Source organism: Rhipicephalus microplus, chromosome 7 (assembly GCF_043290135.1).
Source record: "Rhipicephalus microplus isolate Deutch F79 chromosome 7, USDA_Rmic, whole genome shotgun sequence".
NCBI classification, from domain to species: Eukaryota; Metazoa; Arthropoda; class Arachnida; order Ixodida; family Ixodidae; genus Rhipicephalus; species Rhipicephalus microplus.
Window position 1 is genome coordinate 68,086,410 of NC_134706.1, and position 21,170 is coordinate 68,107,579.

The window sequence follows — 21,170 nt, forward strand, 5'->3', positions numbered from 1 at the left end:
CGCAGAGGCGAATTGTATATTGTTAAGAAAGTTTGGACTGTAAGTATTCTAAACCGAGTTAACAAAGGTGGAAGGCGCGCTTCCACATACAAAACATTATTTGCCACAAATTTTGGAAGTCCAAGACACAAGCGCAAAGCTTCTCTTTCTAATAATATTAATTGTCTCATCTTGTAAGCCGCGCCGCCTGAATATAATACACACCCAAATTCCGTAATAGGCCGTACATACATCTTGTGAATCATTATCAATGAACTTTTATGCAATCCTATTTTTCTGTTTCCCAATTTGCGTAACCACCCCAAGGCACGGGACGCTTTACCGCCAACCTCGTCCATATGGCTTTGTCTATTTAGCGTCCTATTATATACGATGCCTAGGTATTTCAGGACAGGAGCTCAGGGAATGAGCTCGGTACGATACATCAGGGAAATGTTGACACGATCCTTAAAAGAGAATGGCAGAAGCACGCTTTTTTTGACGTTCAATGACATATGGATATTGTCAAGCCATCCTTCTAGCATGTTCATGTAATTCTGTAATGCCTGATACAATGAGTGCAGATCACTGTTTGTTGCAAAGAAAGCAATATCATCTGCATATACGTAAATTTGGATATCCTGATGAGTTGGAATGGAACTTAGTAATATGTTGAATAACACCGGGGATAATACTGAGCCCTGAGGTACACCTCTTGTCTGCTTATATTTTTTAGAAGAGCATCCATCTAAGAAGCAATAAAATTCTCTGTCTTTCACAAACTCTGTAATCCATGCTGTTATATATTTTGGAAAGCGATGGTCTTGCATCTGCTGGATTAGAATAGGATATTCCACTTTGTCGTACGCTTTAGCTAAGTCTAGAGTGACTAGTGCACAGTATTCGCGGCGATGCCGAGCCAGCTGTATGCGACTTTCCATATCCACTTGTGCACACCAAATGGAGTATCCCGATCTAAAGCCAATTTGTCTGGGGTTAGGTATTGTATGTTCATTGATGTAGTTTATTATACGGGCATTTAAGACTCTCTCTACAAGCTTGACCAGGTTAGATGTCAATGAAATAGGCCTTATGTTATCCAGAGTAAACTCCATTCCCTGTTCCTTAAGTATCGGAATTATTTTGGAAAGCTTCCAATCGGCCGGAATCCAAGAATTTTTCAGTGAATAATTAAATATATTACGGATTTCATGTGGCGATATTTCGTATAACACTTTAATCATTGTAGAGGTCACCCCATCAGGTCCGGGAGCAGCGGACGGTAAGCTCTTCATCACATCCGCCAGTTCAGCTAAAGATACCTCCTGGAAATCACAATCCACCCTTACTTTCACCATGGACTTTGGCATAATTGTCGTAAACCTGGTTTGCAAGCCTATAGCAATATTTTCCAAGAATTCAGAGAGTTCGCGAGGAGACATAATGGTGGAATGACTGCTTTTTGTCTGTGTAATCATTTTTCTTGCACGTAAAAACCTGAAAAGCATTTTCTTATTTTTAGACTTAGACAAATAATTAAATTTATTCATATCATAGTCTTCTTTTGCTTTGCGCACTAGACGCTTAAAATCGGTGGCCATGTATTTATAATTACTCCAATTTTTGGGGCATTGGTTAATTAACAGCTTTTTCCAAGCTGCTTTTCGCTTTCTATACCCCCTGACACATTCGAGATTCCACCACGGGCTAAAATATCCCGCTGTGTTCGAGTTTACAGTAAACGTTGAACTTTTTAGTGATCGTTTCTACACCGCAGATAGACTCATAGCCCTAAGGTCTTCCTGCATTTCCTCGCGAAAAGTCAACGTAGACTTTAAGTCTTTTTGTAATTTAGCATAATTTACGAATCAGCCAACTTTCCCTGCCAAACTAAACCTCGGGAACTTAATTTAAAACGTAATGGGAAGGTGGTCGCTGTTTGTAGCCCAATCTAATATATTCCAAGAGGATATGCTTAAAGTGGGGCTGAAAAAAGTTAAATCAATAGACGATTTAGAGTTACCCCTTACAAATGTAGCAACGTGTGAGTTCAAGCAGGAGAAGTTATTATCCAGCGTCCATTCCAACAAACGTCTTCCGCATACATCAGATTTGAAGCACCAAGACACATGGTGCGAATTGAAATCACCACACATTACTATTTCTTTTCTGCATGAAGCTACCATAATATCGAGGCATCTCGAGTCTTGAACTCCTGCAGGAAAGTATACATTTGCAAAAGAGAAAGGCGAGCAGTCTGGTAGTGTTATGTCTAACACTAGAATTTCGTGATTCGTGTCCATACACTGATACGATATCTTGGCTCTGTGACTAAATTTAGTTGATATTAAGAAAGCCAGACCGCCACCTCTACTCGGCCGATCCAGCCGTATTAATCGATAATTTTTCATGTAAAATTTTTCACCGTTACCAAGCCAGGTTTCCCGAATGGCAATTATGTCGGGAGAAATTTGCGAAGAAATATATTGTAAATCTGTAGTTGCCGACCAAATAGACCGGCAGTTCCACTGCAGATTTTTAGGGAACCTATTTTGATGCTATACCGGCAGAAGAAACTGCCTCATCCAGAATATCTTTTTTCATGAAATCATTTTTTGAAAGGTTCTCAAAGAAGTTTTTCTTTGACAAGTATTTCCTGGATTTTGGGTTCTGAGAAGACTTTTTAGAAAGGGGAGATTTGTTACGTTTTAAAGTTCTTAGAGATTCTGTGTCCATATCTGTAAAGTCTCTTGAATCATCTGTCGCAGGTTCTGACTCAGCCTGAACTCTATTTTTTGAAGGTCCTGCTTTCGGAGAGATAGATCTATGATTGACTGTCTGATTTTCTTCCTCTGTACCCCTTGAAATCAACAGAGCATGGGAATCTCGATTTTGCACAGAAACTGTACCAACGATTTGTGTCAGCTGTTGTGTTAACATATCAGCCAAGGCTTCATAAAGAGTAGCTGCCAGACGCTGCATTGCCTTTTCAGTGGACTTTTCAATAGCCTCAGTTATCGACTTTGCGAGCGATGCATCCATTGCCGCTGTGTGACGGGTTGTTATGCCTGCGTAACCTTTCGATCTTTCATGCATTTCTGCTACCGCCTCCCTCCTAGAGCAACGCCTGCGTTCTATGATTTCTAGAACACCCATTTCTTTTTCTTTTGCACCACATTCAGCAGAGTCTGCAGGGTGCGCTCCATTACACAAGCAACACCTCTGGTCATCGGATTTGCAATATCAGCTGTCATGACTCTCTTCGCACAGACGACATCTAGCCTGTGATCTGCATGCTTTCTTGCTGTGGCCGAATCGCCAACATTTTGAGCACTGCAAAGGTTTCGGGGAAAGTGGTTCTACTTAGTAGATTAGTGGCCATGCCTTAATTTCTTTTGGCCTAACTCTTCCTGCAAATGTTACTATAACTGATTCAGTAGGCGATTTTGTTTTATCAGTCGTTCGGGTGCATCGATAGACTGAAACTGCCCCAGCTACAGCAAATAAGTCAAGAATTTCTTGAGGTGTCAGACTCGTATCCACCCCACGGACTATGCCCTTCGTACATGCAAGATGAGCTGGAATAAACGGGCTCACCGGCTGTGCAGCAAATTTAGAGCAATTCAGGAGCTCTCGGACGCAATCCTGGTCTGCAGAGCAGCACAGAATACCCCCTCGGCCGAACTGGCGGACCTCCGTAATCTTCTGGAAAAGCAATGAGGCTTTCTGAAGCTCCAGTTGTATCACCTTCGGATTCTTCATTGGAATGAAACCCCCATTTGTAGGAATCAGAGCCACAGGGACGTGGCTATCTTAACTGCGTAGCAGGGTATCGAGCGGCCAATCCTTGACCGGTAGTGCGGCCAGCCAAGGGGAGTGCCCTTGGCCGGGTGATGATAAAGACATCAGAATATACTGACTTGCCTGACCTCCAAAGGGCTTCAACAACGTTTCAGTTGAGAGAAACTAACAAGAATTACTACGAATGAAACGCAAACCAAATCTTTGCTACGAGGATCCTGCCGCTTGACGTTGAGCTGATCTCCGATGGCGAGCGACGCGACTTGCGTTCTGCTTAGCGAGATCTAGTGATGAAAATACCAGCTACTGCAAGCATCTGAATGGCGCCCAATTGCTGAGCGTGCACTACGTGCGCAGGTGCGAGCGCGAGCTAGGCGTGCGCGTGCGGTGTCCTTCTTCTTCACCTCTTCTCACATAACTTCACGTATAAGCTAGGAATAGTTAATATAACAAATTAATTACTGAATATTAATATTGAAATGTTTAAAAGAATGGATTAAATTATCCATTATTCTTTTAGTCTGACTGATAAATTAATCTATGGCATAGTAAATATCCCTGTGACAGTAGGCCAGACTAGAGGCTCCAAAAAGAACAACAGCAATTAAACCTTGGTCGTTAGTACCAAGCGGCTGCGAAGCAACTGTCCAAGGCAGCGATCGGACCTGCAACGAAGCGGAGAGTGCTAAGAAACTCTGGGTCCGGACAGGCCGCCATTGGAATCTGAACTTGGCTACAATCAACGCTAGAACGCTATCTAGTGAGGCTAGTCTATAGCTGTGCTATTCGAGAAGTTCGAGGGGGTCAAATGAGATGTAATAGGGCTCAGCGAAGTTAGGACACGTGAGGCTTATACAGTGCGGAGTAACGGACACGTTTTATGCTACCGTGAATTAGTTAACAGAAAACAACTAAGGATGGGGTTTTCCATACATAAGAATATTTTTGGCAACATGGCGAAATATCATAGCACAAGTAAGAGGGAGGCAAGTGTCATAATTAAGTTCAAAAAATATACAAGATGAAGTTGGTCAGGCTTACGCGCTTACATCGAGCCATGATGACCATTTGGTTGAACACTTCTATAAGATTGTAGAGTCGGCCGTTAATAAAGTAAAGGCAGAGTATACTATGCTGATGGGCGACTTGAGTGCCAAAGTAGGCGAGAAATAGGCCGGAGACCATGCAGTGGCAAAATATGGCATTTGGCTTTAGAAATGCCAGAGGGGAGTTATTAGTAAAGTTCAGAACGCAATAATTTACGGATCTTGAATACCTTCTTCATAAACGGGCTAACCGAAAGTGGACGTGGCGAAGTCCTGGTGGCGAAACTAAAATGAAATAGACTCTGTGTGCACACCCAGGCATGGTACAAGATGTAGAAAGGTTGGCAAGATCAAATGCAGTGACCATAGAATGGCAAGAGCTCATATTATATAGGATTTTAAAAAACAAGGACAAAAACTGATACGCTATAAGCCAAATAATGAACTGGTGGTAACAGGGGAAGTATAGGAATTCAGAGTTTTGCTTCAGAATTGATTCAAGGCACTGAATGAGATGACCGACGTTAGCATAGACACAATGAACGATAATGTTACTAGTATCACCAAACAGTGTGCAATTGAAGTCGGAGGTACAATCACTAGACAGGTCACTGGCAAACTGTCTCAAGAGACGAAAAATCTTTTCAAAAGACAACACTTCATGACAGCCTCAAATGAAACCAACAAAAAAGCGCTAGTGGAGATTTCAATATTAATTATTAGGCGTTAGGTAGCCGACATCAGAAGATATAACTTGGAGAATGTTGAGCAGGCTGTAAAAAGCAGCAGAAGCCTAAACTCCGCGAATCAAAACTTGTGCATAGGTAAAAAGTTCTAGAGCGAGCTGTACAGAAGCCGAAACAACCAGGGTGATATTGTAAGGATCAATTATGACCCAGGAAAATTCGACATCATAACAGTAACAACAGGGTAAGTAAGGAAAGCCCTAGAAGGAATCAAAAGAGGCAAGGCCGCTGGCGAAGATAAAGTAACAACGTACCTCCTGAAAGATGGTAGAGAAATTGTGTTAGAAAAACTGGCTACCTCATATACGAAGTGTCCCTTGACGGAAAGGGTATCAGAATCTTGGAAGAACGCCAACATCCTATTATTTCACAAGGGAAGAGGCGTCAAGTACTTCAAAAATTACTGACCGATCAGCTTACTGTTCGTTCTGTACAAACTATGTACAAAAATAATAGCTAATAAAATTAAGGCGACATTATAACTCGATCAACCAAAGGACCAAGGAGGATTTTGCACAGGGTACTACACAGCAGACCATATTCATACTATCAGTCAACTAATACAGAAATGCGAAGAATGCAACGAACTCCTACACATAGCTTTCATAGATTACGAGAAGGCGTCTGACTCAGTCGAGACATCGGCAGTAATGCAGGCACTACGGAATCAGGGCATCGACGAACCCTACATAAACATACTGGAAGAAATCTACAATGGATCCACAGCCACCATAGTCTTTCATATGGAAAGCGACAGATTCCCAATAAAAGGGTGTAAGGCAGGAAGACACTCTCTTTCTAGTGCTAGGTTTTCAGAGGCCTACAATGGCAAGAGTTAGCGATAAGCGGTAATAAAGAATACCTTAGTGAGCTGCACTTCGTTGATGACATTGCATTGCTGAGTAACAAAAGAGACGAATTGCAACTCATGATTACTGAATTAGACAAGGAAAACAGCAAGGTAGGTCATAAAATTAACGTGCGCAAAACGGATGTACAAATTAGAAAGAGAAGAGCACTTCGAGATAAATGTAATTGTGCACTTGAAGTTGTAATAGACTACGTCCACTTAGGACAGGTAATTACCGCGGGGCCGAACCACGAGATTGAAGTAACCAGAAGAATAAGAATGGGGTGGAGCACATTCGGCAAGCACTCTCAATTCATGACTAGTAGATCGTCACTGTCCCTCAGCAGGGCAATATATAACAGGTGCAACTTGCCGTTACTTACCTACGGTGCAGAAACCTCGAGACTTACAAAGAGGGTCCAGCTTAAATTGAGGACGACGCAGCGAGCGATAGAAAAGAAAGTTATAGGTGTAACCATAAGAGACAAGAAGAGCACAGAGTGGGTCAAGGAACAAACCGGAGTTAAGAATATCATAGTGGAAATCAAGAAGAGGAAATGGACATTGACCGGGCACGTAGCAAGTAGGCAGGATAACTGCTGGTCATTAAGGGTAACTGATTGGATTCCCAGAGAAGGCAAACACACAAAGGAGAGACAGGAAGTTGGGTGATCCGATGAGATTACAAACTTTGCAGGTATAACTTGGCAATGAAAAGCACAAAACCGGGTTGATTGTCGAATCAGAGGAGAGGGTTTCGCCCTGAAAAGGGCATACTCAGGCTGCTTCTGATGATATTAGCACACATGTCCGCATATGTGGCCTACCCATTACCGTATATGGATGTTATATGGCCATATATGGCAAGATGTGTTCATATATTGGGTCGAATGCAGCCATATATGGCCCGGGCGTTCTATATAGGTAGCCAAAATCCAGTCAGACATGGTACGGCTACATCCTATATGATGATCCTTATTTAAGGAGGTGCCCCCATATATGGGATGAACAATGGGTATAAGCCTGATGCTAGACGCTTCTTCAGTGTTTTTGTTGCGTTCAGTAGGAGCGCATACTCGATGCTGTTGGGCGAGCAGGTTCCTTGAGGTTTCAGGATTAAAATATTGGTGAATTCAAGCAGTGAGAGACACGTCCGTCAAGCTTCGAACTGGCTGACCAGCTAGTACTAATTGGCCAGGTTGAACGGGTAGCCAAGGTCAGTGGGGCACTTTGACTAACACTCTCTGCATAAATTTTTTGCTTTAATGAAGTCTGTTCTATTCTATGTCCTGCAGAATTGCTCGTTCTAAGTCATTCATTTTAAATGCGAAGCATTTCTTAGCGAACTTCAGCTACTTTGAGCGTATCTATCTATCTATCTATCTATCTACCTATTTATCTATCAATCTATCTATCCATCTATCTATCCATCTATCTATCCATCTATCTATCCATCTATCTATCCATCTATCTATCCATCTATCTACCCATCTATCTATCCATCTATCTATCCATCTATCTAGCCGCCTACAGCTTTTAGTTCTCCTGGCGATTTCGATAATGGTATCGACACCAAACTTGGTATGGAATCATATGACTGTATGAAGAACCTAAATAACTAGTCATAACATGAAAATCATGAGATGAATGTCATGAATGTAATGATTTACATGGTGCTGCAGCTCTCACAGGGGTTTCGTTAACACGTCATGTTGCAAAACTGGTATAGCATGACATGATTGCATGGCGAACACAAGCGACAGACCCTAACATGAAAATCATGACATGCGTGTTATGTAACAACATGACTACATGCCACGCCCATGATGCACTGACGGCCGTTTCGCTAGCATCACTTATACCAAATTTGACATTACGGAACGTGAATAGATGACGAAGGCATCATACTGGCGCAAACATGATGAACACGAGATGCGTGTCATGTAACGACAAGACTACATGCTATGCTCATGACGCACTCGTGGCCGTTTCGCTAGCTTCACATGTACCAAACTCGGTATTACGCGACGCGAATGGACGACGAAGGTATGTGATCATGGTGAAAACATGATAATCAAGAGATGTGTGTCATGTGAGAACATGACTACATACCCCAGTCAAGGTGCCAATACATTTCGACGAGAAGCGGTGCTCATGCTCGCCGGCGTTCGTTTAGTCGCGTCACGCCGGCGTTCGCCAGGCACCGGTCCTGCCATATACTCGCAGGCGCGCGCCACGCTGCGTTGCATTGACGCATGCGCGTTTCAGCGCGTCTGGCATCTCTCCGTTACAAAAAGAGGGAGACGCAGTGTTCTCTGGATTGCCGTAGGGCCGCGCCGATGGACGCTGGTCGCACCAGGTGTCAGAATATAGAGTTTTCATGTTTTGCTAACGTTGCATCGGTGTGCCGAGCGAACGCGCGCGTCAGCACTACATCGAAGTATATTGCGCCCTTCATGATGCGCTCACAGCCATTTCGCTAGCTCCACATATACCAAACTGGGTGTTACGTGACATTGTTGGATGAAGAAATCTATGACTGGTGCAAACATGATAATCCTGACACGCGTGTTACGTAGGAACATGAAAACATACGACGCTCATAGCGTGCTCACGGCCGTGTCGCTAGCATTATATATACTAAACTTGGTATCACGTGACGTGAATAGATTAAGAAGGTAAACGACGCATCGAAACATGATAATCGTGACACGTCAGTCGTGTATGGCATCACTTACCTTCACCTCGTAACGTTGTTCTGATTTTAAAGTGACATATCAATCTTTTTTATTCGTGCTTCGCATATCATCGATTCCCACTCTACGGGGGATCTGCCAATTTGTTTAACTGCGGCACTCTTTAGGGGGCCACGTTGTCGTATGATGTCGTTGTCTTTTGGTGTAGCACAGACAAACCTACATATCACAGCTGACTGAAGCACTGAACGTGTGCTCGTGTCTCTTGTATCTTATTCTTCGAAAGCCTTTATGATGATATGAAGTGCGGCCATTCCTGCTGTGGCTATGGAAACACGACAACACATCATCAACATCATCATCATCATCGTCATCATCAGCCTGACTACGTCCACTGCAGGACAAAGGCCTCTTTCATGTTCCGCCTGTTAACCCGGTCCTGTGCTTACTGCTGCCAATTTATACCCGCAAACTTCTTAATCTCCTCTGCCCACCTAACCTTCTGTCTCCCCCTAAGCCGCTTCCATTCTCTGGGAATCCAGTTAGTTACCCTTAATGACCAGCGGTTATCCTGTCTACGCGCTACATGCCCGGCCCATGTCCGTTTCCTCTTCTTTACTTCAACTATGATATCCTTAACCCCCGTTTGTCCCCTAATCCACTCTGCTCTCTTCTGATCTCTCAAGGTTACACCTACCATTTTTCTTTCCATTGCTCGCTGCGTCGTCCTCAATTTAAGCTGAACCCGCTTTGTAAGTCTCCAGGTTTCTGCTCTGTAGCTAAGTACCGGCAAGATACAGCTGTTATACACCTTCCTCTTGAGGGATAGTGGCAATCTACCTGTCATAATTTGGGAGTGCTTAACGAATGTGCTCCACCTCATACTTATTCTTCTAGTTACATCAATCTCGTGGTTCGGCTCCTCGGTTAATACCTGCCCTAAGTAGACATGGTCTTTTACAACTTCAAGTGCACTATTACCCATCTCGAAGCGCTGCTCCTTTCCGAGGTTGTTGTATTTTACTTTCGTTTTCTGAAGATTAGTTTTAAGACCCACCTTTCTGCTCTCCTTGTCTAACTCAATCATGAGTTGCAATTCGTCCCCTGAGTTACTCAGCAATGCAATGTCATCGGCGAAGTGCAGGTTACTAAGGTATTCTCCATTACCTTTTATCCCCAACTGTTCCCATTCTAGGCTTCTGAAAACTTCCTGTAAGCACGTGGTAAATAGCATTGGGGAGAATGTGTCCCCTTGCCTTACACCCTTCTTGATTGGTATTCTGTTGCTTTCTTTATGAAGCACTACGGTAGCAGTTGATCCCCTGTACATTTCTTCCAGAATGTTTATATATACTTCATCTACGCCCTGATTCCGCATTGTCTGCATAACGGCTGATATTTCTACTGAATCAAATGCCTCCTCGTAATCTATGAAGGCTATGTATAGTGGTTGGTTATACTCTGAGCATTTTTCTATTACCTGATTGATAGTATAGATGTGGTCAATTGTTGAGTAGCCTGTTCGAAATTCTGCTTGTTCCTTTGGTTGATTGAATTCTAATGTTTTCTTTACCCTGTTAGCGATTACCTTTGTAAATAGCTTGTATACTACAGAGAGCAAGCTGATCGGCCTGAAATTCTTTAAGTCCTTGTCATCTCCTTTCTTATGTATTGAGATGATGTTAGCGTTCTTCCAAGACTCTGGTACTCTTCCCGTCAGGAGACACCTCGTAAACAGGGTGGCTAGTTTTTCTAACCCAATCTGTCCTCCATCTTTCAGCAGATCTGATGTTACCTGATCGTCACCAGCAGCTTTGCCTCTTTGCATGCTCTCCAAAGCTTTTCTGACTTCTTCTATCATTACTGGTCGGGTGTCATCTGGGTTACTGCTAGTTCTTATAGTATTAAGGTCGTGGTTGTCTCGGCTACTGTACAGATCTCTGTAAAACTCCTCCGCTATTTTAACTATCTTATCCATATTGGAAGATATTTTGCCTTCTTTGTCCCTTAGTGCATACATCCGACTTCCCCCTATCCCAAGTTTCCTCTTCACTGCTATGACGCTTCCTACGTTTTTCAGAGCGTGTTCGATTCTCTCCATGTTATACCTTCTTACATCGCATACCTTACGTCTATTAATCAACTTCGAAAGCTCTGCCAGTTCTATTTTGTCTGTTGTACTTGACACTTCATGATTTGACGCTTCTTAATTAGGTTCTTCGTTTCCTGGGAAAGCTTGCCAGTGTCCTGTCTAACTACCTTGCCTCCAACTTCCACTGCACACTCCGTAATGATACTCGTCAGATTATTATTCATTGTATCTACGCTAAGGTTGGTTTCCTCATTAAGAGCCGAGTACCTGTTCTGCAGCGACACTCTGAATTCCTGTACTTTCCCTCTCAGGGCTAGCTCATTGATTGGCTTCTTGCGTATCAGTTTCTGTCGTTCCTTCTTCAAGTCTAGGCGCATTCGAGACCGTACTATTCTATGGTCACTGCATCGTACCTTGCCAACCACTTCCACATTCTGCACGATTCCTGGGTGTGCACTCATTATAAAATCTGTTTCGTTCTTATTTTCGCCATTAGGGCTCCTCCATGTCCACTTGCGGTTTTCTCGTTTTCGGTAGAAGGTATTCAAAATCTGTAAAATATTGCGTTCTGCGAATTCTACTAGTAGCTCTCCTCTGGCGTTTCTAGTACCGATGCCATAATCTCCTACTGCTTGGTCTCCAGCCTGCTTCTTCCCTAATTTTGCATTAAAGTCGCCCATCACTATAGTATACTGTGTTTTTACCTTACTCATTGCCGATTCCACGTCTTCATAGAAGCTTTCAACTGAAGCGTCATCATGGCTAGATGTAGGCGCGTAAACCTGTACTACCTTCATCTTGTATCTTTTATTCAGTTTAATTACAATACCTACCACCCTTTCATTAATGCTATAGTATTCCTCTATGTTGCCAGTTATGTTTCTGTGAATTAGGAACCCCACTCCCAGTTCTCTTCTGTCTCCCAAGCCCCGATAGCAAAGGACGTGCCCATTCTGCAGCACCGTATAGGCCTCATCTGTCCTCCTAACCTCACTGAGCCCTATTATATCCCATTTAACACCCTCTAGCTCCTCGAATAGTACAGCTAGACTTCCCTCATTAGATAATGTTCTAGCGTTAAACGTTGCCAAGTTCAGGTTCGAATGGCGGCCTGTCCGGATCCAGAGATTCTTAGCACCCTCTGCTGCGTTGCAGATCTGACCGCCGCCGTGGTCAGTTGCTTCGCAGCTGCTGGGGACTGAGGGCCGTGAGTTATTTGACGTATGCATGTGGGAGGTAGTGGACAGATACTGCACCAGGGTGGCGATCCTTCTCTAGTGAGCGAGTGCGTTTCCGGTGGTTGTTACCGGTGAGGCCGCACCCCAGGCCTCCTAATGCAGTTCCATCAACACGCGGATTTTTTTTAATCCGGTTGGGAACTGCGCGGCACCGGGATTTGAACCACGGACCTCTTGCATGCGAGGCGAATGCAAGAGGTCTGTGGTTCAAATCCCGGTGCCGCGCATACATACATACATACATACATACATACATACATACATACATACATACATACATACATACATACATACATACATACATACATACATACATACATACATACATACATACATACATACATACATACATACATACATACATACATACATACATACATACATACATACATACATACATACATACATACATACATACATACATACATACATACATACATACATACATACATACATACATACATACATCATTTTTCATAATGTCCATTTTTTAAATTACAATCCTAATGATGTAAACCAGCAATACGAAAGCAGGAGGAAAGCATACAGAAAATTACTGAACTTTATTAAAAGAAGGGGCTAAAGAAGGGGCTAAAGTTATGAAATTAAGATAATAAAGTTATATGCCTAAATTAAAGTTATATCAAGTGTCAAATAAAGTTAGATGAAAATAGCGCTGGTCATGCCCTGTCGTCTTGTGAATGTGTGTTTCTCGCGCTCAAAGTTCTCGTCAATTTTAATAATCTGTGGCCTGGTACGCTCCCCACGCGGTGGTACGCCTGTGGCGTAGCGACGCGGCCGCAGGGGCGGTGCCAGAGCGGGGGTATACGACAACACAAGCCATGTGTAAAAACCTAAAGAGGAAGCCAGCGTAAAATAGAAAGAGAAAGCGAAAAAAAGGAAATAAAAAACAGCAGAAAAATCAAAATTAGAGAAAATAACGAGAAAAAAGCACAAAAACGCTGGAAAAGAGAACAAGAAATAAAGATACGAGAAAGACAAGATAAAACCGCAGAGAAAGAAACAAAGGCTGCCCTGCTCTGCGCTTTCTTTGGGCTCTGGAACCAGTAGGACGAAGTTATTTTTTTTTCTAAAATCAAGTTCCGTCATCTAGTATCTGAGACGCCGAGTTTTCATGTTGCGTATACTTCAACATTTATTTGTCATTTACGATTCACGTACATGAAGACCGGTGCGATATACAAGCTCAAAAACGCAGAACCCCTTTATGGTACTACTTTCCGGGTGCATGTTTCTATACTCGGTTGTATAAAAAGCTGTCACATTGCCACAGGTCGGCAAACTCACTCATGAGTCGAGACTCAGATTTAGGCGTGAGTGTGAGTCCGAGTGAGTCTACTTGAGAAAAAAGTTTTACGAGTCTGATCTCGAGTGAGCCCGGTTAAGTCATACTCTTGTGAGTCTGAGTCCGAGCGAGTTTGGCTGGAGGAAAATTGCGTGAGTCAGAGTCCGAGCGAGTCAATTTATTCTGTCGACCTATGTATTTTACAACTAGACAAACCTACCTTCAAATTATGTAACGATGCTTCCGCAACATGACGCGTACATATGAAATGGAAATTTATCTGTTGTATAAACCTTTTAGCAAATTGAGTGCTTGATTCCAGTTGAATAAGAGCAAGTTTTGCCGTCCATTTGTACTATTTGTGAGAAGGCATTCACTGCATGCGTGAAGATGTCATCTTTTTCAACAAGCTGATGCAGTGTATGAAACATTTCGACAAGAGGACATGTTTTGTCAAGACAGTTTCTATCTTGACGAAGACGAGTGTACTTGCCGAAACGTTGGCTTTTTTGCATTCCCAGTACAAGGATCAAGGAGTTTTAATCATTATATATTAATTAAACAATGTACGGTGTTATACAGTCTACTTGAAAAATTGTGAATTTTTTCAAACATGAGTTAATTAGTTTAATCAAAAATAATTAGTTACACCGAGTTTGTCAATTTAATCAGTGTAACTTTAATTACCACACTTGAATTTGCACTAACTCCTTTTCGACGAAGCTTTGACAAGATCACTACCTATTCGGAGGCCTTAAATTTGATGCATTTTATGTGATACAGTGGATATTTTCTCATTGTAAAGTAAGAAGTTATCGCAATTGAAACTGAATACGCTAGATGGTGTCCCTCTTCCAGTGTCATTTGCTTCCGAACTAAACAGAAGTTTGCCATCTGTTCTCCTTCAAGTGGACATTACAGGTTTACTGACGCTCCTGCTTGCTTCCTTTGGCAGGCCACAAGCGGACCAAATGCAACACCCGCGAGGAACAAGCGTGCGCCAGAATAGGGAAAGGATGCGAGTTGATCGACGAAAAGGCAATGTGTGTGGGTAAGATGTCACGCAATTAACTTTGTGGCAGGTTAGAAGAGACCATGAAATTGGAGTTGATGGCTGTTCGTGGTTTTCTTTTGCGCCTATGGCTGAGGAACGAGTTTTGACGCCACGCGCTGGTGCGTTGGAACGCGTGCGTTGGCAGGGGCTTTTGAATTTTTATCATGGTAAAAGCCTGTCGAGTTCGTTACAGTTGAATCGTTCCTCACATCTTTGCGTGAATTTCCTTGCATTAGCGCCGTGCGCTTTGTGCTTTTCCGATAAAGAACGGTGAATTCCTCGCTATTTGTTCACAAAGTTTCTTCTGCTCTGTTTAATTTCATACAAACAAAAGCAGGGTAGCTAGAACCTGCATAGGTGAATAATGTTTAGATAAATAATCAATATCCCTCTCATTTCGCTTCGTACGGAAGAAGCGTACAAAATGCAACGAGGAAGAGAAGGAAGTATGCAGAAATATGACACAGAACTGCGAGTTTGTCGACGGCGCAGCACTCTGCGTAACTTGCAAGTGACTTCTTCATCGTCGTCAGCATCATTTGCTCGTTTCCGTATCCAAAAAAGCGAAGCAGCAAGACTTCCGGCCAACGCCACGTGCGGTAGACGTGACCTGAGTAGAAATGTCACACGTCAAGTCATACTACCGCTGAAATTTTAATAAGAGAGATTGGTTTTGCTAGCGCTCCCTAAATAGAAGCATAGACATCATGCAAAATTACTGCTTTCTGTCGGCTGTCGTGTGCATACGCTAAGCGCAGTACCCACAGTCCGCGTGTGTCTATGTATACGTATACGTTGTGGAGATAGGTTTGCACTAGGCCTACCTACTAAGCGCAACCCTGTAGGGATGCGACGTCCTCCACTGCCGCTGCATGCAACGACCCTGCCGCCGGGTTCATCGTTTTCTCCGACACGGTGCAGAAACGACACACAAGGCAGGATAACAACAATAACGGGTTTATTAACCCAAGGTGCAGTACAGTGCGACACTCACGGGCTTGCAGGCCATATAGGGAACTCCGCAAGCCCGAGTAAGTACGCTTGCCTAGGGCGCGATGACTCCCGCAGAAGGGGCGAAGTCAAACGCACGACCGAGAAGCCGCCTTCTAAGCAGCGCGTCAACCTTTCGTCGAGGCCTGAGAGCATCTGCCGCGACGAACGAATCGTCGGGCGCAACATAGCTCGTAGGAGGGGAGGATGTCACGCGCGCCCCATCCGACGCCAGCGTAGCTCCCGCCGACTTGTTCGCCCTCCACGGTCTCCTGACACCGTGCAGCTCTCGCATTGTGGTGCCCCGCCCTTGGACTGCTTGGACCGGATCCCCACTTTCCTATCTCTTTCTATTTTCCGTCACTTGCCTCTCTATTTCTTCATCTATTTCCTTCTTTTCTTTTTATCTCTCCTTACCCCCCCCCCTACAAGGCTTTATATATATATATATATATATATATATATATATATATATATATATATACTTCTTTGCGCTTCTTCGCGTTGTACACATTTAAAATTCCAAGCATTTAGCAATATTTTGCGACTTTGAGCGCATATATAGAGCCACCGCTGATTTTGTGCTTTCATGGCCATACCGTTAATGTAAGGCATACGAAATTCGTCATGGCATACAATAACTTTACTACTAACATTAATCACCGCAGCATGATAATCATGACATGCATATTGTGTATGGCATGACTTCCACACCACGCTCATGGTGCGCTAAAGTCCGGTTCTCTAGCTTGATATACAATAAAACTGGTATTGCTCCTCGTGACTGCATGACAAACATAAATGACGAAGATGTATGGCATGTACTGTATGTTTCACGCTCATCGTGCAATCGCGACCGTTTCGCCATAGCTTGACATACAGCAAAATTGTTATTGTGCGAAGTGACTGTATCATGAATATAAATTACAGGCCTCAACATGCAAATCGATACATACATGTTATGTACAACATTATAAACGTCTTGCTGGCTTCTTCGCATTATATGCCATCGATCCCCACAGTGCGTCAGATCTTTCAGGTTTGCTTCTCAAGGAACGTGCGAGTGGTTACTATCAAGTGCGAGTTTAAATATTTCCTTCGGCGTTTTTATGTTCCAGTTGCTTTCAATGTTTTGCTTACTCTTGTTCTCTGCACAGCCACGAAACGAACTGAATGCAACGAAGACGAGAAGAACGCGTGCAAAGAAATGGGAATGGAATGCGATTTCTCGCTCGGCGCTGCCGTGTGCATTGGTAAGCATGCACTGCGGAATGCCTATAATGTTTTTTTTATTTTTGTTACTCGTTTGTCAGCACCCCTCTTTTATATTCTTATTCTCTATAACACAAACATGGCTTTGTGATATGAAAAGTTTACTATTGGTCTTCGCTAAGGAAAATGCAATAGCATTGTAAAAAAAAGCTTCATACTTGGCTTATCACTTCTATGGAAGAATTCAGAACTCTCCTAAATTTACCATTCAGCTACAAACAAAACTGTTGTATGACAATTTTTTAAGAACATGGGTTAAATTTTCCAGCGCAGCTTTCGGCAAGCACTGGAACACTATTTCGCAAGCTTGAATAGTTGAATGGACCTCAGATGATGTAATGTAGCACAAAACACTATTATATAATATTCTGATCACAATAAGCTATATACAATAGACAACTTTTAAGGAACTGTCCATTACGAAGCATTTTCGAGATTTCAGTGGCTGAGGTTGAAGGTCACGCGAGTACTTACAAATGTTCGAGAGTCAGTCGGCAATGTGCAAGTCACCTCGGAGAGAGCTATCACGTTTAAAGAACTTTACATTTTCTTTTGTCTAAAGCTGCAAAAAAAGCACCGTCTCCACACTCTGGCCGTTAGGGCAGCCGTGCGTGCAACCCCAGACTAACAAACTGAAAAAAAAAATGTTTCGCATACGTACCGGAAGGTAACAGCGCAGAAAACAACTATCCAAAAGAAGGACACATACAGAGCGCTGCATGGTTCTTTCTTTGTTTGGTTTCTTGTTTTTCTCGCTGTTTCCTTCCAATAAGTCTTACAACCACGCCCAGGCCAACTCTTTAGTTACACATACGAATCCGTGACTTTTAAAAAAATGTTCCCGCAATTTCATGAGGGGCGAAGCACCTTAACAGCGCACAATGTTCCCCCGTCCGTAAACCACAGCCATGCGTCTACAGCAGATGTAGAATTCGAGACATCTGCGGACAACAAAAAGGTAATCAGAAGGCTGTCACCCAGAGTAAACAAAGTGAAAGTCTGAAACACCAAAAAAAAAACAACGACATTCAACCATCCATTTGTCAAAGCATATGGAAGAACAAAAGGTTGACAAGAACAGCATAAAAGGCTGTTAACTAGAAGAAAAAAGAAGGGCCACGATTCATGATGTGACTTGCACGGCTTCGCCCTATCATTAACATTCACTTCGTAGACATGCGTGGATAAAGTTCCCAACACTTTGGTAAGGGGGGGGGGGGGGCGGGGCGGCTACAGTCGTTCATACATGGATTGCATGTAGCGTGGTCACGCTCATAAACAAGGCCACAGCAAGGCTCGCGATGCTCAAAACTAGGTTGAACTAAACGATGGAGGTGTAAAGTAATATCATTCATAAAAATTTGCAAATACCAATCATGAACTGAAAGTGTCTAAAACCGTTTCGTAAACAGGCGAATGACTCTGGCGCCACGTGAGAGAGGGCGCCACTGCCTCGTGGAGAGTGAGATTTCTCCTCTCGTCCGCTTTCTACATGGTGCTAGTATGAAGCGGGCGAAAATTGACAGAACTCGCTGCAGACGACGCGTATCTCAACTGGCGTAAAAAGCATGAAGTCAATAAGGAGTAACAATAAGTAGTGCGTACGTTGCACATCGAATGCGCCTAACAAAAATGGCTTGGTGCCAAACAAATCCAGCATTCTCACCTCAAACATTGATATGCCATCGACACTTGGGTAAATGGAGCCATGGGTTCTCGACGAACGGGAATAACCCGTGCTGCGTAGTTGCTCATGTTTCACAGTATGCCCGCTTTTTTTTTTTGACCGCGGCACACGTGTTTTCAGCGCTCGGTTTGTGGACCGTGCTTAAGCCTCAAGTGTTTTTCTTTCGCTCCGGCAGACGAGGTTTAATCAGTGGCCAGCTGAACTTCGTTTATTTATTTATTTTCAGCTTAGGTGTTACGGTCAACGTTTTCCGTGTGTCGTAGATCGAAATTTATCATTCTCACGAACCGTCACGCGTTCAATCGCCGACTAAAACGCGTTCTTGGGCTTGTTGTTGCGTTGTCTGAGAAAACATGAAGCCACTGCGAAACGAGGAAGAGAAAGGACACGATGTTCGTGTCCTCGTTTCTTCGCACCTCTATGTTTTGTCAGCTGAATGACCGCCAAAGCACTCCGTACAGACGGTTAACAAGAGACTCTGGAACATGTCATTCCTTATCTGCGTTCGCTGCCCGCGTGTTTCCTTTTTAATTTTTAGTGGACCAGTGCAGTCAGCAGTGGCATTTGCACCATTTTTGCGACACATGCGCGCTTTAGCAGTTCTACAGCAGAGCTATTATGGTCGAGGAGGGAAAAAGATGGAAGCCAAGAGAACTACAACTGAGGAAGAGACAGAAATAAAGGAAAGAAAAACAGAAGAAAAAACTTCGACAGAAAGACACAGACTAAAAAAACGTCAAACTTAGAGAGGAAGCAATGTAGTATAGTAGTCACCATGTATTGTGTAGTGTAGCAAGAGGAAAGACAGAAGGAAGAAGACGAAAGCCAAGCAAAGCTACGGTCACCTATAGGTGTCTACCAGCACTGCTGTGACCCAGCCTCGCACCACTCAGTGCAAACTTAGCTAGTGTGCTTTGTTTAGTATATTTTAAACACCGTCGTTTCCTTTGCAGACAAAAATCGCACGACATGCAATGAGGAAGAGATGAAAATATGCAGATCTAGGGGGAAAAAGTGCGACTTCACAGCGCACGCACCAGTGTGTATCGGTAAGCAATTGTAATCTCATTCAATGAACCCCAATTCTCCTCTCTGCCATGGGAAGTTTTTTTGAGGACTGACGCGTGCAAGTGCACATTCTATTTTGATTGTCATCACCAATATTTTCTTTCCTGGCAGATACAAGCCGTAAGGCTTGCGATCGGGAGGAGGTTCGAAGATGTTCAGCCCTCGGCAAGGAGTGCGATATGGTGGGAGGGGCGCCCTTGTGTCATGGTAAGGTGCTCTATTTGCAAGAAAACTTTAAACACCTTAAATTGCTGAAGGTGCAGCATTGTTAAGTTAGCTTGTTTTTTTGCCGTGTGTTTCTCTAGTTATAATGTTTTTCCGACTCTGGCGGTAATAGGGCGCATTTATTTGCGCGTTTTCTTCGCAGTATACTTGAAACTCATGCAGGCTCGGGTCATTGATATAATACTACAAGTGGACAATAAAATATTGACGCGTGTGTACGTGTGGACAAAAACAATGAAGTGGGATTTAGTGGACACGAGGTAGTGGGCCTCTAGCTTCACTTGAGACCGAAGAAGACGGTATTGTGGCTCAGCTGTTGAAAACACGCTGTTTTCGTTGCCTCAAGGTGTACCTCTGTTTTATTCGCGTTGTACCGCGACACTGGTGGAGGAGCTGGGCCGCAACTCTGTCTGATGCTCCACACGCCCGCTGGGAGCCGTTCATCGAGTCCAGAATCATTGTCACCGGTAGCAACTCCGGTGCATCGCTCCAGTCGACGGTTGCGAGGCCTCGCGCCAGAGCTCACTCACTCGCCGGAACCTCCTAGGCACAGAACACCTCAACCAATGGCCAACGCAAGCCCACAACAGGTGCCCAAGGCAGCTTTCCGACGCTCTCATCTCAGGTGACCATTTTTCAACCCTTCGTTTCCGATCGCTTTAGTGGCGGTGCCCATGCAGACGTCCACGACTGGCTTGACAACTACGAGCGTGCTGCCAAGGTCAATCAGTGGTCGGAACAGGAAAAGCTTTCCCGCGTCTATTTCTACCTTGACGATGGCGCTCTTACTTGGTATGAAAATAGTGAAGGCAATTTGTCAGCTTGGCCTGACTTTCGACAGAAGTTCGTCTATACCTTCGCCAATGTCGATAGAAGGGACCGTGCGCAGCAGTTATTGGAGATACGGGTTCAAAACCCCCACGAAATCGTTGCAATGTTTGCCGAGGACATGACTCGTCCATTTATCGAGCTAACCCGCACATGACGGAAGATAAAAAGTTGAGTTACCTCATGCGTGGTGTCAAGGAACAGCTTTTCACCGGGCTACTGCGCAATCCTCCAAGTACCGTGGTTGACTACATTAAGGAAGCTACGGCTATCGAGCGGGCCCTTCATCAAC

General features: G+C 43.7%; 1 protein-coding gene across 1 annotated transcript in view; it reads left to right on the plus strand.

Moving 5' to 3' along the window:
- The window catches only part of LOC142761748 (uncharacterized), a 112,817-nt gene that overhangs the window by 56,215 nt on the left and 35,432 nt on the right, over positions 1-21,170 (plus strand). Inside the window, exons 10-13 of the mRNA XM_075870026.1 lie at positions 14,710-14,805; positions 16,956-17,051; positions 19,711-19,806; positions 19,937-20,032. Coding sequence (XP_075726141.1) covers positions 14,710-14,805; positions 16,956-17,051; positions 19,711-19,806; positions 19,937-20,032 — 384 coding nt within the window. The remainder of the gene's footprint in view (positions 1-14,709; positions 14,806-16,955; positions 17,052-19,710; positions 19,807-19,936; positions 20,033-21,170) is intronic.